This window comes from Typopeltis vanoorti, chromosome 10, assembly GCF_054136105.1.
Source record: "Typopeltis vanoorti isolate ZY-2024b chromosome 10, IOZ_Tvanoo_1.0, whole genome shotgun sequence".
Taxonomy (NCBI): domain Eukaryota; kingdom Metazoa; phylum Arthropoda; class Arachnida; order Uropygi; family Thelyphonidae; genus Typopeltis; species Typopeltis vanoorti.
The window spans coordinates 52,729,147-52,741,842 of NC_143558.1; the positions used below are offsets into that span (position 1 = coordinate 52,729,147).

General features: G+C 36.9%; 1 protein-coding gene across 1 annotated transcript in view; it reads left to right on the forward strand.

The window, feature by feature from the left end:
* LOC150102416 (muscle-specific protein 300 kDa-like) overlaps positions 1 to 12,696 on the forward strand; it is a 1,203,500-nt gene that overhangs the window by 957,791 nt on the left and 233,013 nt on the right. The window contains exon 65 of the mRNA XM_090399574.1: positions 10,301 to 10,424. Within this exon, the coding sequence (XP_090255700.1) occupies positions 10,301 to 10,424 (124 nt within the window). The remainder of the gene's footprint in view (positions 1 to 10,300; positions 10,425 to 12,696) is intronic.

A 12,696-nucleotide genomic window follows, 5' to 3' on the forward strand; every position in this document is an offset into this window, starting at 1 on the left:
AAGTTCAGTTTCTTTTTGGACAGAGAGTGTATATTTACATTAATTAAAATCACCCATAATGATCACCCTTTTCCCATTTGCTTTATTAATTACGTACATATTTCCTGATCACTACCCTCTGCATTACCAAGATTATAGCAACATCCAATTAAGTAATTATCCAACCATATCTCACTTATTTCAACAATTTTTGGGTGAACAAACTGAATGAATGCAACTATTTCATTTCCCTTGTTTCTGATACTTCTATCATTCTTATACAAACATAATAGCTCCTTCCTGGATCTATAACAAGTTTCACTGCTACCACTTACTCGATGTCACTTCTCACTTTCCTTGAGTCTGCATTCACATCCTCTTGGAGTATCAACCTTTCTCTCACTGTGTTCCTCTGTGCACCCCAAATCTTCCCACTTACCAGATAGCCTTGCACACTTTCTCTCAATCCCTACACTCATGTTATCCACTTCTTCATTTATAAGCACCACTTCAATCTCTCCTTCCTTATTCTTCCACTCTTTCACATTGCTTCTTACTTGCTCAGATTCATTCTCTGCACTCATTACTCTCCCTTCTAGCAGCAGCAGTCTCTCCAAATGACTCACACCAAAACCATTCAAATGCAGTCCGTCACTCTTACACACTTCAGTTCTTTCTTCAAACTCACTCCACACATTAACAAACTATACTCCTTTCTCGTCACACATTTCTGCTAATATATCATACTTCATGAGATCTACAAAGACCAGACAAGGCAGGTGACTTGATGAGAGTAGCTAAAGTGAGGTATGAACAGCAGTTAGCAAATGAACCCAAAAAGAATCCTAAGGAGTTCTTTCGATATGTAGCCAGCAAAAGAAAGAATGATTATGAAAGGATGGCATTGATTGGAGAAAATGGTATAAAGACAGCTGTTGTAGAATGTGTGATGGAGATACTTAATGAGCAGTTCATAAAGGTCTTTCAATCTTGTGAATGTGACTTCATGGAGAGATTGAGAGCAGTTGATGATGGGGAGGAGAGACTGACTGTAAGTGAGCAAGAGGTGTATGTGGAATTCAGCAAACTATATGTTAATAACGCTGTGGGGCTTGATAATATATTGCCACATATTCTCAAGGAATGTGCCAGGGAGTTGACACCTGTATTGACATTTTTTTAATACTAGTCTTGCACTCGGTCAAATGCATAAGGAGTGGAAGGAGAGCAAGATTGTGCCACTTCATAAAGGAGGTGATCGAACTCAATCATCAAACTATAGGCCTATCTGTGTGTCAGGTGTTGTGGTTAAGTTGTTGGAGCAGCTCTGTGAGAACTAGGATCCAGAGTTGGGTTGACAACAATAGTATTATCTTTGATTGACAGCATTCATTTGCTCATGTTTTTTGTAGCCTGCCTGCGTATTACAATAAAGTGACTGCTTCCTTGGACAGGGGAGAAGGATACACAGTAATATACTTCGATTTCACAAAGGCTTTTGATAGATTACCTCATGATAAGTTGACAGTCAAACTAGAGCAGATGAGGTTGGATATTAGATTAGTGCATTGGATTGGAGACTGGCTATCTGATAGGTATCAACAAGTTGTTTATGGGGGTGCGATATCCAAGAAAAGAAAAGGAAAGTCACTAGTGGAGTGACTCAGGGGTCTGTTAGGCTATTACTGTTTAACTTGTATATTAATGATATAGGTGAAGATTTGGATGGAGATATTCAGTTGTTTGCAGATGATGCAAAGTTGGGACGAACCGTGAAGTGTAGAGAAGATATTGTGGCCTTACAAGAAGACTTGAATAAATTGAGTGATTGGGCATAGAAATGGGGATGTGAGTTCAACGTTGCAAAATGTAAGGTTTTGAAATTTGGAAAAACAAATATGGGATGCAGAATTTATGTTTGCTGAGGATATATTGTTGGAGGTGGAGGAAATAAGAGGTCTAGGGGTGATAGTGGATAAGGATCTGAAATTTAGGGACACATAGCCAAAAAAAAAATTTAAGACAACACAAAGGCTTATGGAAATGATGTGGAGGACACTGACATTGTAGAAGTAGCGAGATTTTTGTCCCGCCACACATGGACTATTGTGCCCAGATTTGGCCACCTGGTTTTCAGAAGGATGAGGAGATGTTGGAGATGGTCCAAAGATGATTAACTAAGGTAGTTTCTGACTTCTGGGGTGTCGAGTATGAGGAAAGATTGAGAAGGTGTAATTTGCAGAGTCTGGTGGACAGAAGGAAGAGGGGAGATATGATAGAGATCTACAAGTTGGAAAGGGGTTGTTATAGGATCAATGCTGGAGAAGTTCTACAGAAAATAGTGGAAGATCGGGGGAGAACCAGAGGTCATCCCTTGACACTGTATAAAGAAGGTGTGAGTAGGGGAGTAAGAGGCATGTTTTTTTTTCATGCAGAGTTGTGAATGATTGGAATGCCTTGCCTGAGAGTGTGGTGTCCGCAAGGAGTTTGAATGTGTTCAAGGCATGGTATGATGAGATGTGTGTGTGATAAAAGGACCTCCCAGATGAGTCTTTGACTCCATGAAGTCTTGGGGTAATAATAATAATAATAATTATTATTATTATTATTATAACCCCAAGACCTCATGGAGTGAAAGACTCATCTGGGAGGCCCTTTAATAACACACATAGCTCATCTTACCGTGTCTTAAAAACACTCATACTCCTTGCAGACACCACACTCTCAGGCAAGACATTCCAATCATTAACAGCTCTGCACAAAAAAAACCTGCTTCTCACTCCCCTACTCACACCCTCTTTATACAGTTTTCAGGGATGACCTCTGGTTCTCCCCCTGATCTTCCACTATTTTCTGTAGAACTTCCCCAGCATTGATCCTATAACAATCCCTTACTAATTTGTAGGTCTCTATCATATCTCCCCCCTCTTCCTGCTGTCCACCAGACTCTGCAATGTACATCTTCTCAATCTTCCTCATACTCAATGAGGAAAGATTGAGAAGATGCCGTTTTTCTCTGTATCACATGGTTAATCTGTTTATTCATCCATCTCACAGCTACCTTATTTACCTACCATCTCACACCCTTGGAAGACGCTTAGACATTGCATCTACTAGATTGTTTTTGAAAACCCCCCAAGCTGCATTGATCTCTTTTCCAGCCAACTCCTCATTCCATGCTACACCAACAAGTTGTCTCCTGAGCACTTCATAATTAGCCCCCCCCCCTTGTAGTTCCACATATATCCTTTTCTCACAGAGCTCCTCACACTGCTGGCAACCACCCAGGTAATCAACTCATGGTCACTCTCACGAATTGGTGAATGATTTAACACCTCATTTATTTCATCCTCTGATGTGATGACTAAATCCAAGACCCTCAATCCTCGCGTGCCCTCTATTACATACTGTCTGAGGTAATTATTCCTCAAAAACTCAAGAAACTCATTTTCTTTACTTCCAGTTGCTATCTCATCATTCCGGTCTATATTGCCATATTAAAATCGCCCATAATGATCACCCTTTTCTTATTTGCTTGACTAATTTGATTATACATTTCATTATCCACATCGACATTACCTGGTCTATAACAACATTCAACCAAGTATTTGATTCCATTCACCTCCATCTCACACCATACTGCCTCAAAACCACTGGCACTATTTCCCTTTTGCATCTCTACCTTGTATGGACATAACTCTTTCTCTATTATCAATAGCACTCCCTCCTCCCTTTTTACCCCTTCTATCCTCACGAAACATATCATACCCTTCCATCTCTATTCCTGTCAGGATGTCATTCTCTTCCAACCATGTCTCACTTATTCCGATAATCTTTGGGTGAACAGATGCAATTAGTGCAACCATTTCATCTGCCTTGTTTCTTATACTTCTAGCATTTTGTATACAAACACAACAGCTCATTTCTGGATCTACAGCTAGTTCCACTGATACCAGTCACTCGATGTGATCTCTCCATGCTCGACTGGGACCATTTCCCTTTCTGCTTCATTTTGAAACCCTTTTCAATTCCAACTGTTTCCGCTTGATCCCTGGTCATCCCATTCCTTTCCTGCCTACACATGCTCACCTGCTCTTGGAGCATCCACCTTTTCATGCTGTGTACCCCTGTCCATCCTGAGTCTCCCCTTTTCTTGCTCCTCTTGCACACCCATTCTCTCATTTTCTATACACATACCACTCACTTCCTCATTCATAAACACCTCCTCAGTCTTTCCTGTCTTACTCTTCTGCTCTTCCACATCACTTCCTGCTTGATTTGATTCATTCTCTCTCACTCTCTTGCTCTCCACCTCATTTCATCACTGTCATACCTGAGCAACACACTGACTACCTTTCTTATCATACTGTTATATTTTATCATTCCCAACAACCTCCTGATATTCAGTCTTACATTCTCCTTGTTCTCGGTCAAGTCATTTGTTCCAACTCTTTTGCTCACTTAGTCCTCATATCCGATATCTCAGTCACTCTATTCATTTTACCTCAAGGGAAAAACAAACCTGGTGCATATTCTCATTTACTTCATCTATAATAATCAAAAATTCATACAACGTCACTTGTGGGTTCTTTCATTATCTTTTTTCATGCCGACATCATTTGTTTTCATCTTTTTTACTCTTCCATATATATTTCCAATTCTCTTCATTTCACTTTGCATCTGCCTCACTTCACCAACTTAGTTGAAAGTTTATTTTTCACTTGGTCAGACTATAATAAATTTAGTTTAATCCTTTCCCAGTCCTGAAGATACTTTCAGGCGCAAACTTTGTTTGCACACACTTGGATAAAGGATTAAACTAAATTTATCACCAACTTAGCTTTCAAATGGTGTGTCATTTTTTTACTATCATTCATTCTCACTATTTTATTGTGAGAATGAATGAATAATCACACACACACATATGTTTGTTATCAACCCTACAAGCCACCTTACTGTTAATTGCTCTCTGTTTTTCAACATCATTATTACCTACTTTATCGTAAATCAAACTTTTTTCTCACTATCGCTTCCACACACTCTCTGAACATTCACATAATCTTCAACTGCTGTGCCAGTTACAATGCTATGTTTTCTACTCTTATTTAAACTCGTATTTAAGCAAGCCTCATGGTCCTCAGAATATTGCAATTCCTATATATCCGCACTCATTCTCTTCTCTTATTCCCCCTCTCTACATAAATATCCGCAACATCTTCCCACACATATATACTACATTCCCAGCACTGTACCCTTTTTGAGAAACCCATGCCATTTACTTTATTTGTCTTCCTTGCAGACCTATACTATGATTTTCCTTTCACTGCCATGTTGTATCAGTGTGCTAACAAAAACAATGAATTTATGATAATATCACTTAAGAAATTTATCCAAACATCATGTTCCACACTCAGTTATCTCATAATAATACTTACTCTACAGTTTAGACAATATGAGCACACATTTAAATCTAAAATTTACTTAACCTTGTTGCAGCCCACACAACAACCAATGTTTAATTCCACATACTAGTGTATTGTAGTTTATACAGGCATATTCATACAAATAATATCTAGGTATGTATTTATATAAATTTTCTCTCTAATACTTCTTTGTTTATTTGAATCTGTTTTTATTTGGTTCAGAATTACAAGGGTGGTCTGAAAAGTTCTCGGCCTAACAATGAAAAAACGAATTTATCATTTTAAAAATTATTTTTATATTTCAACGTAATCTTTAGACTAATACATTTATTCCAGTGACGCTCCAGCACCATTATCCGTCCTTGTAGTGATTCTCAATAAGATCTGCAAAATACCCCTCTACAGCTGCAATCACCTCTTGATTCAAAGAAAAACACTGATCAGCAAGGAAGAGTTTTAGTTTTGGGAAGAGACAGAAGTCAGAGGGAGCCAAATCTAGGGAATAGGGTGGATGTTTCAACAATTCATAATGCAGATCCCTTAATATTCCCATTGCCAAAACACCTTTGTGGGCAGGTGCATTGTCCCGATGATAGATGATTTTTTTCTTCTGCAGACCAGATCTTTTCTCACGAATTTTTTCATCTAGTCTAGTTAAAAGATCAGAATAATATTCCCTGGTTATTGTTTTACCCTTTTCAAGATAATTAATAAACAAAATGCCTTTAGCATCCCAAAACATCGATGCCATGTCCTTTCCTGCTGATGGAACCGACTTTGTCTTCTTTGGCTCTGAAAAACTGGTTTCTGTCTACTGTTTTGACTGTTTGGATTCTGGTGTGTAATGGCAAATCCAAGTCTCATCCATAGTAATAAATCGATGCACAAAATCTGTTTTTTCATTCTTATTAAAATGCTCCAAGCACTGTTCAGAAATTTTCATGCAGTTGCATTTTTGATCTGTTTTGAGCAAATGCGGCACCCATCTTGCACAAAGCTTTTTCATTTGCAATTCTTCATACAAAATATATCCTATATGTTCTTTTGAAAGGCTTCTAGTCTCAGGAATTTCATGCATTTTGACTCACAGGTTATCCAATACCATATTGTGCACTTGATCAATGATTTCTGGTGTTGTTACACTTTATGGACATCCTTCACGTGGATCATCTTCAATGCTGGTACCTCCACATTTAAACTCTTAATTCTTAATCGAAAATGAAGAAGAAGAGTGTCCATTAACTTTTATGAACTTCGAATGAACTTTTTTTACAAAGAATTTTATAACCACACAATACTAAATTTTATCCATTTCAAGGGATACAGACAACACTTTTGCTTCAGACAGCTGTATAAAGCAAACTACTTGATAGAATGACTTGCAATTTCACATGGATGCTTATGACAATTTTACCAACTTAGAAAAAAAAATCATGCCGTTAGTGTTGCCATCTGTTGTCGTGGCCGAGAACGTTTCAGGCCACCTTGTAAAATAAAAAAAGGATGTAGATTTAATTCTTCACTGATATAATGAAGAAATTTTATTGGTCTTGTGGTGCTCATTATAACCAAGTTTGACTGCAGTTTAATTCAGTAACAAATGAGAGTACATTATGGCAGTGGTCAAATTGGTCAAAAACAAGAGGTCAAAATGACATTGTCAAAGTGCCTCAATAGTGACCCCCCCCTCACAGCAGAATGTGCTCACAACGATGTTTCATACTTTTATAATGATGTCCAGGAGCTTGATTGGTAAGAACAACCATTGCTCTTCAATCCCACAAGGTTTTGGGAAGGGTTGAGAGCAGCAACATGTCCATCTAGAATATATCAGACTTGCTCAATAGGATTAAGGTCAGTCCTGACTGGCTAGTTCATATGCATGATAGTCTCTTCTTGAAGTTATTGGTCCACAAGCTTTGTCCAATGAGGATGAGCATTATCATCTTGTAGAATAAATATCGCCTTTATTGTACCTACATATAGACAAATGGGGGTACATGACATTGTCTCTATAAGTTGTTGCATTTGTGGTTATGCTGGAAAGTACATACAGGTCAGTGCTTTCACCTGAGATACCTTGCCAAACCATCACACTTCTTTCACTATAAGTTTCCCTTTCACAGATATTAAAGAAATAATAATGTGTTTCTTGTTCTCTCCAAATCAGAGCACATATAGACTTTCTAGAGAAAACCAGGGACACATTATCATACCTCTAATATCCATGAAAGGAACACTTATGGTGGAAGTAGTGTGATGGTTTGGGTAGGCATCTTGTTGGGTAGACACACCGACCTGTATGCGCTTCCTAGTGGAACCATGAATGCTGCAACTTATAGAGATGAGGTCCTCAATCCCTATGCTCATATGCAGGTGCATTAGGGGAGAAAATTATCCTACAAGATGATAATGCTCATCCTTATCAAAATAAAACTCATGAACCTTTGAGGAAGGGAGAGGTGGAGTTTGACTATTGAGACTATTGCATGTATGGACTGGCCAGACAGGTCTCCTAACCTCTATCCTATTGAGCATGTCTGAGATTCTCTAGGTGGACATGTTGATGCTTTCAATCCCTCCCTCTCCAAAACCTTGAGGAACTTAGGAGATTTTTACAAAAGCAATTGCTGTTATTACCAGCAGAACTCCTGGACACCATTATAAACGGTATGAAGCACCTCTTGTTTTTGACCACTGTCTTTATGTACCAATTTGGTGCCAAATTAAACTATTTATTTTCAAATTTTGTGGGTGTTTCTTTCACATCTCATATCACAATGCTTTTTGCTGAATGGCATAAAAATTCATCATACAGTTTTTGAGTTACCAGGATTTTTCTCATTGTTCCTTAAATTATGGAAACCAGTGTAGTTCTTTCACAGACTGGCTGTGAAAGAACATACTATCTGACAGTCAGTCTGTGAAAAAAACATCTTAAAGCATTACCTTTGAAAGGAAAAAATCTCTCTCTCTCTCTCTCTCTCTCTCTCTCTCTCTCCATGATGCCCAATATACAATTCTGAAAACATTACCCATATTGCAGGAAGAGATGGAAAAAAATTAAAGTAGTACAGTCATACCCCGACATGCGAATACGGAGTTACACGGTTTCTTATATGTACGTATTCCCATCCCACTTCATGCCTCACTACTAGTTGTATCTTTCCAGTGCCGGCTGCATTCGCCAGTGTCGCACATGCTGTGAAAAAGCACTGACGTGTTTCGCGCGGTCTCCATTCATACACGATTTTTATAGTCTACAAACCTTGCGATTGTTTAATGTTATGTTCTTGATAAAAATTTTATCACATAAAAAATAATAATGTCATCTAAAAGAAGCAAGTCCGATTCTTCTACAGCTAGCAAGAAAAGAAAAACATTGACTTTGGAAACAAAACTCAATATAATAATTAAGAATTTTGAAGGCGGAATGAAAATTTGTGAGCTATCAAAGAAGCTTGATCTACAGGAATCCACAGTATTGTAAGAACAATCATAAACGATAGGTTTACAGATTTTGGAGGACATAGATTCTAACGAGGAATGAATTGTAGCCACAAGGCAAGGAATAAAAAAATCATTAGCTTGCTATGAAGAAATTTTGCGTGACAAGAAAAAGACATTATGCTGTCAGACGAATCTATTAGATTTTATGAAACAATTGACATCAAAATAACTTTCTTTTTTTTATGTACAAAAAACTACAATTATTATTATATTTCTTAAAAAATATAGGTGTTTTTGTAAACCTTTGGTCCCAATTGTATGTTTGTATATATAAATTATATGCAAAATTATATCCCAAGTTACGCGAATTCGATTTATGCGCTTTTTGTTGGTCCCGTGTACTGTGTAACTTTGGGGTTTTACTGTACTTTGCTGTGAAGCCCACACGTGAGTTTTTTGACTTTTCTCCAAACAACAAAGTGTGGTATTGCAACAGTCATTGAAACTCATCTCTCACCAATTAGTGCATAGTACTACAGAAGCTTAGCCATTCCTTTTGGGGAAAGTGGATGTCACACCTCATTTCAGTCTACAATTGTTCACTTCTAGACAGGTTTCCTCTGCAATCATATTTTAATGCCAGAACTATTAACAGGCTCACCAATGTAAAGGTTTAGGATACCTGGAAATTAAAGAAAAGTGTGGTTAACAAGGGTGTGAGAATGAGGTTTTTTGCCTAGAGGGTGGTGAATGAGTGGAATTCATTGCCAGACTCAGTTGTGAGTTCTTCTTCTGTAAAAATTCAAAAAGAGATATGATAGATATTGTTTTGCTAGTTTTGGTCTCCCGCAATGAGTCTACTGACTCCATGGAGATATCCGTAATAATAATAATAATAATTATTATTATTATTATTATTATTATTATTATTATTATTATTATGTGACACCTTCAAGGAGTCTAAAGACTCATCAAGGGAAGGCACCTACTCTACAACTCTCCGTCTCCCCCACCCAATCCACCAACTACAGTAAACCTATATACAACTACTGCCCACCACCGTCACCACTAGTATTTTCACAGACAATCACAAACATCCATGCCTATGGTAGGATTCAAACTTCCGAGATTTAGCATACTTAGGCTACACATCATGTATTCTGTCTCAAGAAGAATATCTACAATCCTGAAGGTCTTACTTGGATGAATGTGATGAAGCTAATTTTTCAAATTCATCATTGTCATAATGCATTTTATTCCTTCTTATTTGACACCTGATAGATTTTTTTGAAATCAACAATATTATTTTATTTTTGTGACTTATCACTTTTTTTTTTTTGCAGTTATATTTTATGAATATCACTTTACTTATAAATTATAATTATGCCATGTTTACTTTTCTTTTCTTCTTGAATAAATTTTGAATAAAATACAATTTGGTTTTTTAGGTTACAGAATCAGAGATCAAAACATTTGAAGAAACAAAATTTAGTGATATAAGTAAACACAGCAGAGATCTGGAACCCTCTTGTTCTGAAGATGATCTCAAGAATTTGCACAGAATTATTGATGGTTAGAAAATTATTTGGGCAATTTTTTGTTAATTTATAAAATGTAGTTTAATATTAATATAATTATTGTTTTCATATTTTATATTTAGCTACTAGCTTTCTATAAAAAACAACTACATGTCATCATCCTTTCAGTACCCAGACATATTGGTGTAATCACATTAGGATGCAAATTAAATATTACGAACAAAATCAATCTGATTAAAGATATTTGGATTACTGACTATTCTAATATTGAATACAGTGGACGTGAATCCAAGTAGAACTTGCAGTCATGTCCTTGATTAAAGATGCAGAAAATGCTATATAAATGCTAGCGAGAAGTTTGAATAATTGGAAGATCAGTTCTTGGTAGATCATATCATTATTTATTTAAATAAATAAATTATTTATTTGGGCATCACTGTGGAGCACAAAACTCATGCAGCAGGATTCCCCTAACCTAGCATACTTCTTCTGGAACTCATTCACTATTCATAGACAAAACACTCAAAACCAACTCTGACAGTCCACTTCACTATACTATTATTATTTTATCACTCCTCCAGGGAGTCCAAAGACTCATCGAGGGAGGGCATCTACTCTACAGCTCTTTAATGTTACTACTCCATCAACCTTCATCACCAATGCCATCTACCGCCACTAATACTTTCACAGACAATCACAAACATCCATGCCCATGGCGGGATTCGAACCCTCAGCCTTTTGGCCGGAAAGTGGATACTCTAACCACTCGGCCAACCAGGCTGGCAACAAACAAAAAAATCTAGTTTTCATGCTCTTGCTAACTGTACTCATACATAATATCCAGGAGGGGCTCTTTGTTCTCTTCTTTTCGTGCATTAAAAAAAAGATTCTTCTCTGTCACTCCTATAAAATTTATGTTTTTCTATTCATGTCCTCCTCTTTTACATCTCTCAACTAGACTTTGTAATCAACAAACTGGAGCATTTCATAGAACTCTCACCATCTTCAATTTTTGCTCCAATTTACGAATATGTAACAGAAAGTTCCATGCAATATTGGAAGCTTTTGCAAAGTTCTGCAGTATCATCTTGTAACCATTTCCAGTATCTAAATCAACTTCCAGTATATTTTTTATAATGAGTAGATTACTAAGACAAGTCTTTCTCTTTAACAGAACAATGCTATGCAACTTCGCAGAGAAAGAGGGTGTGACTAGCAGAGTGAGAAGGTTTTTCATATCCTGATTGTCATATTTTTCATATGACTATCAGTTTTCAACCAGTGAAACAAGATTTAGTCACACATTAAGTATGGTTCTCACCATAGAATCACCATTAAAATTTTCTTCTTACTCTCCTTCCCTCACTCTGTTATACGAGTTGCTATCAAAAAGAAACTTGACTGTACCGGATACTTAGCGACAGATCGAATTATAGTCTCACGCCAGGTGTCAGTGGCATACACATTGTTGAGTCAACATGCCATGTGGCATTGAGCTGTATCCACCAGAACTTGCGTAACACATGTTATTCTTATCACGTCTAACAGATAAGCTTAGGTGTTGATGGTTATTCATTACTTATTTTTAATGGTATTAACAACAGCAAACAATTTTATCAAATGATGTTTTATTAACTGCATATATGTCACTGAATTTCAAATCAGCATCATCAGAGCACAACACAGCTAGTATATGTGACAGCACATACTAGCTGTGCAAGTGAAACAATACAATCATAATGGACAAAAGATCTGAAGTCCTATTTTGGTGCCCTCTAATGTTGTAAAAAAAAAAAAAATTACAGCTATACGGAAGTTGTTCTTACAATAACAGTCTCCCAAATTTTTGGCAAATAAATGCAACCATATTTGTTTAGGTTAGGAGAATTTTTCAAAGACTCAAAAAATAATCTTTCAGATCTATGACAGCTTCTAAATAGCACATTTATTTTCTTCCATCTAATCCTGTGTGAAGGGGTATCCAAGTGTGGTCTGCTAGTCCTGACTTGCCATAGTAATAGTAGCGAATATATTTTTTATGTTCTTCCAGGCAGATGTTAACTGATCTTCCTGTTTGCCCATAGTAGGCCAAGTCACAGGGAACTTCATACACTCCAGGGCAGGAGTCGGGAACCTTTTTCAACCAAAGAGCCATTCCACCTAAAAAATTAATTAAAACAAAATTTTGGGAGCCGCAACTTCAATTCGATTTTTCCTGGTGATTCAAAGTTGCAATTAGTTCAAACTTAGGTAAATTTGTTTTTAATTCAGCACTTCCAGATATCAAATACCACTTTTATGTTTTC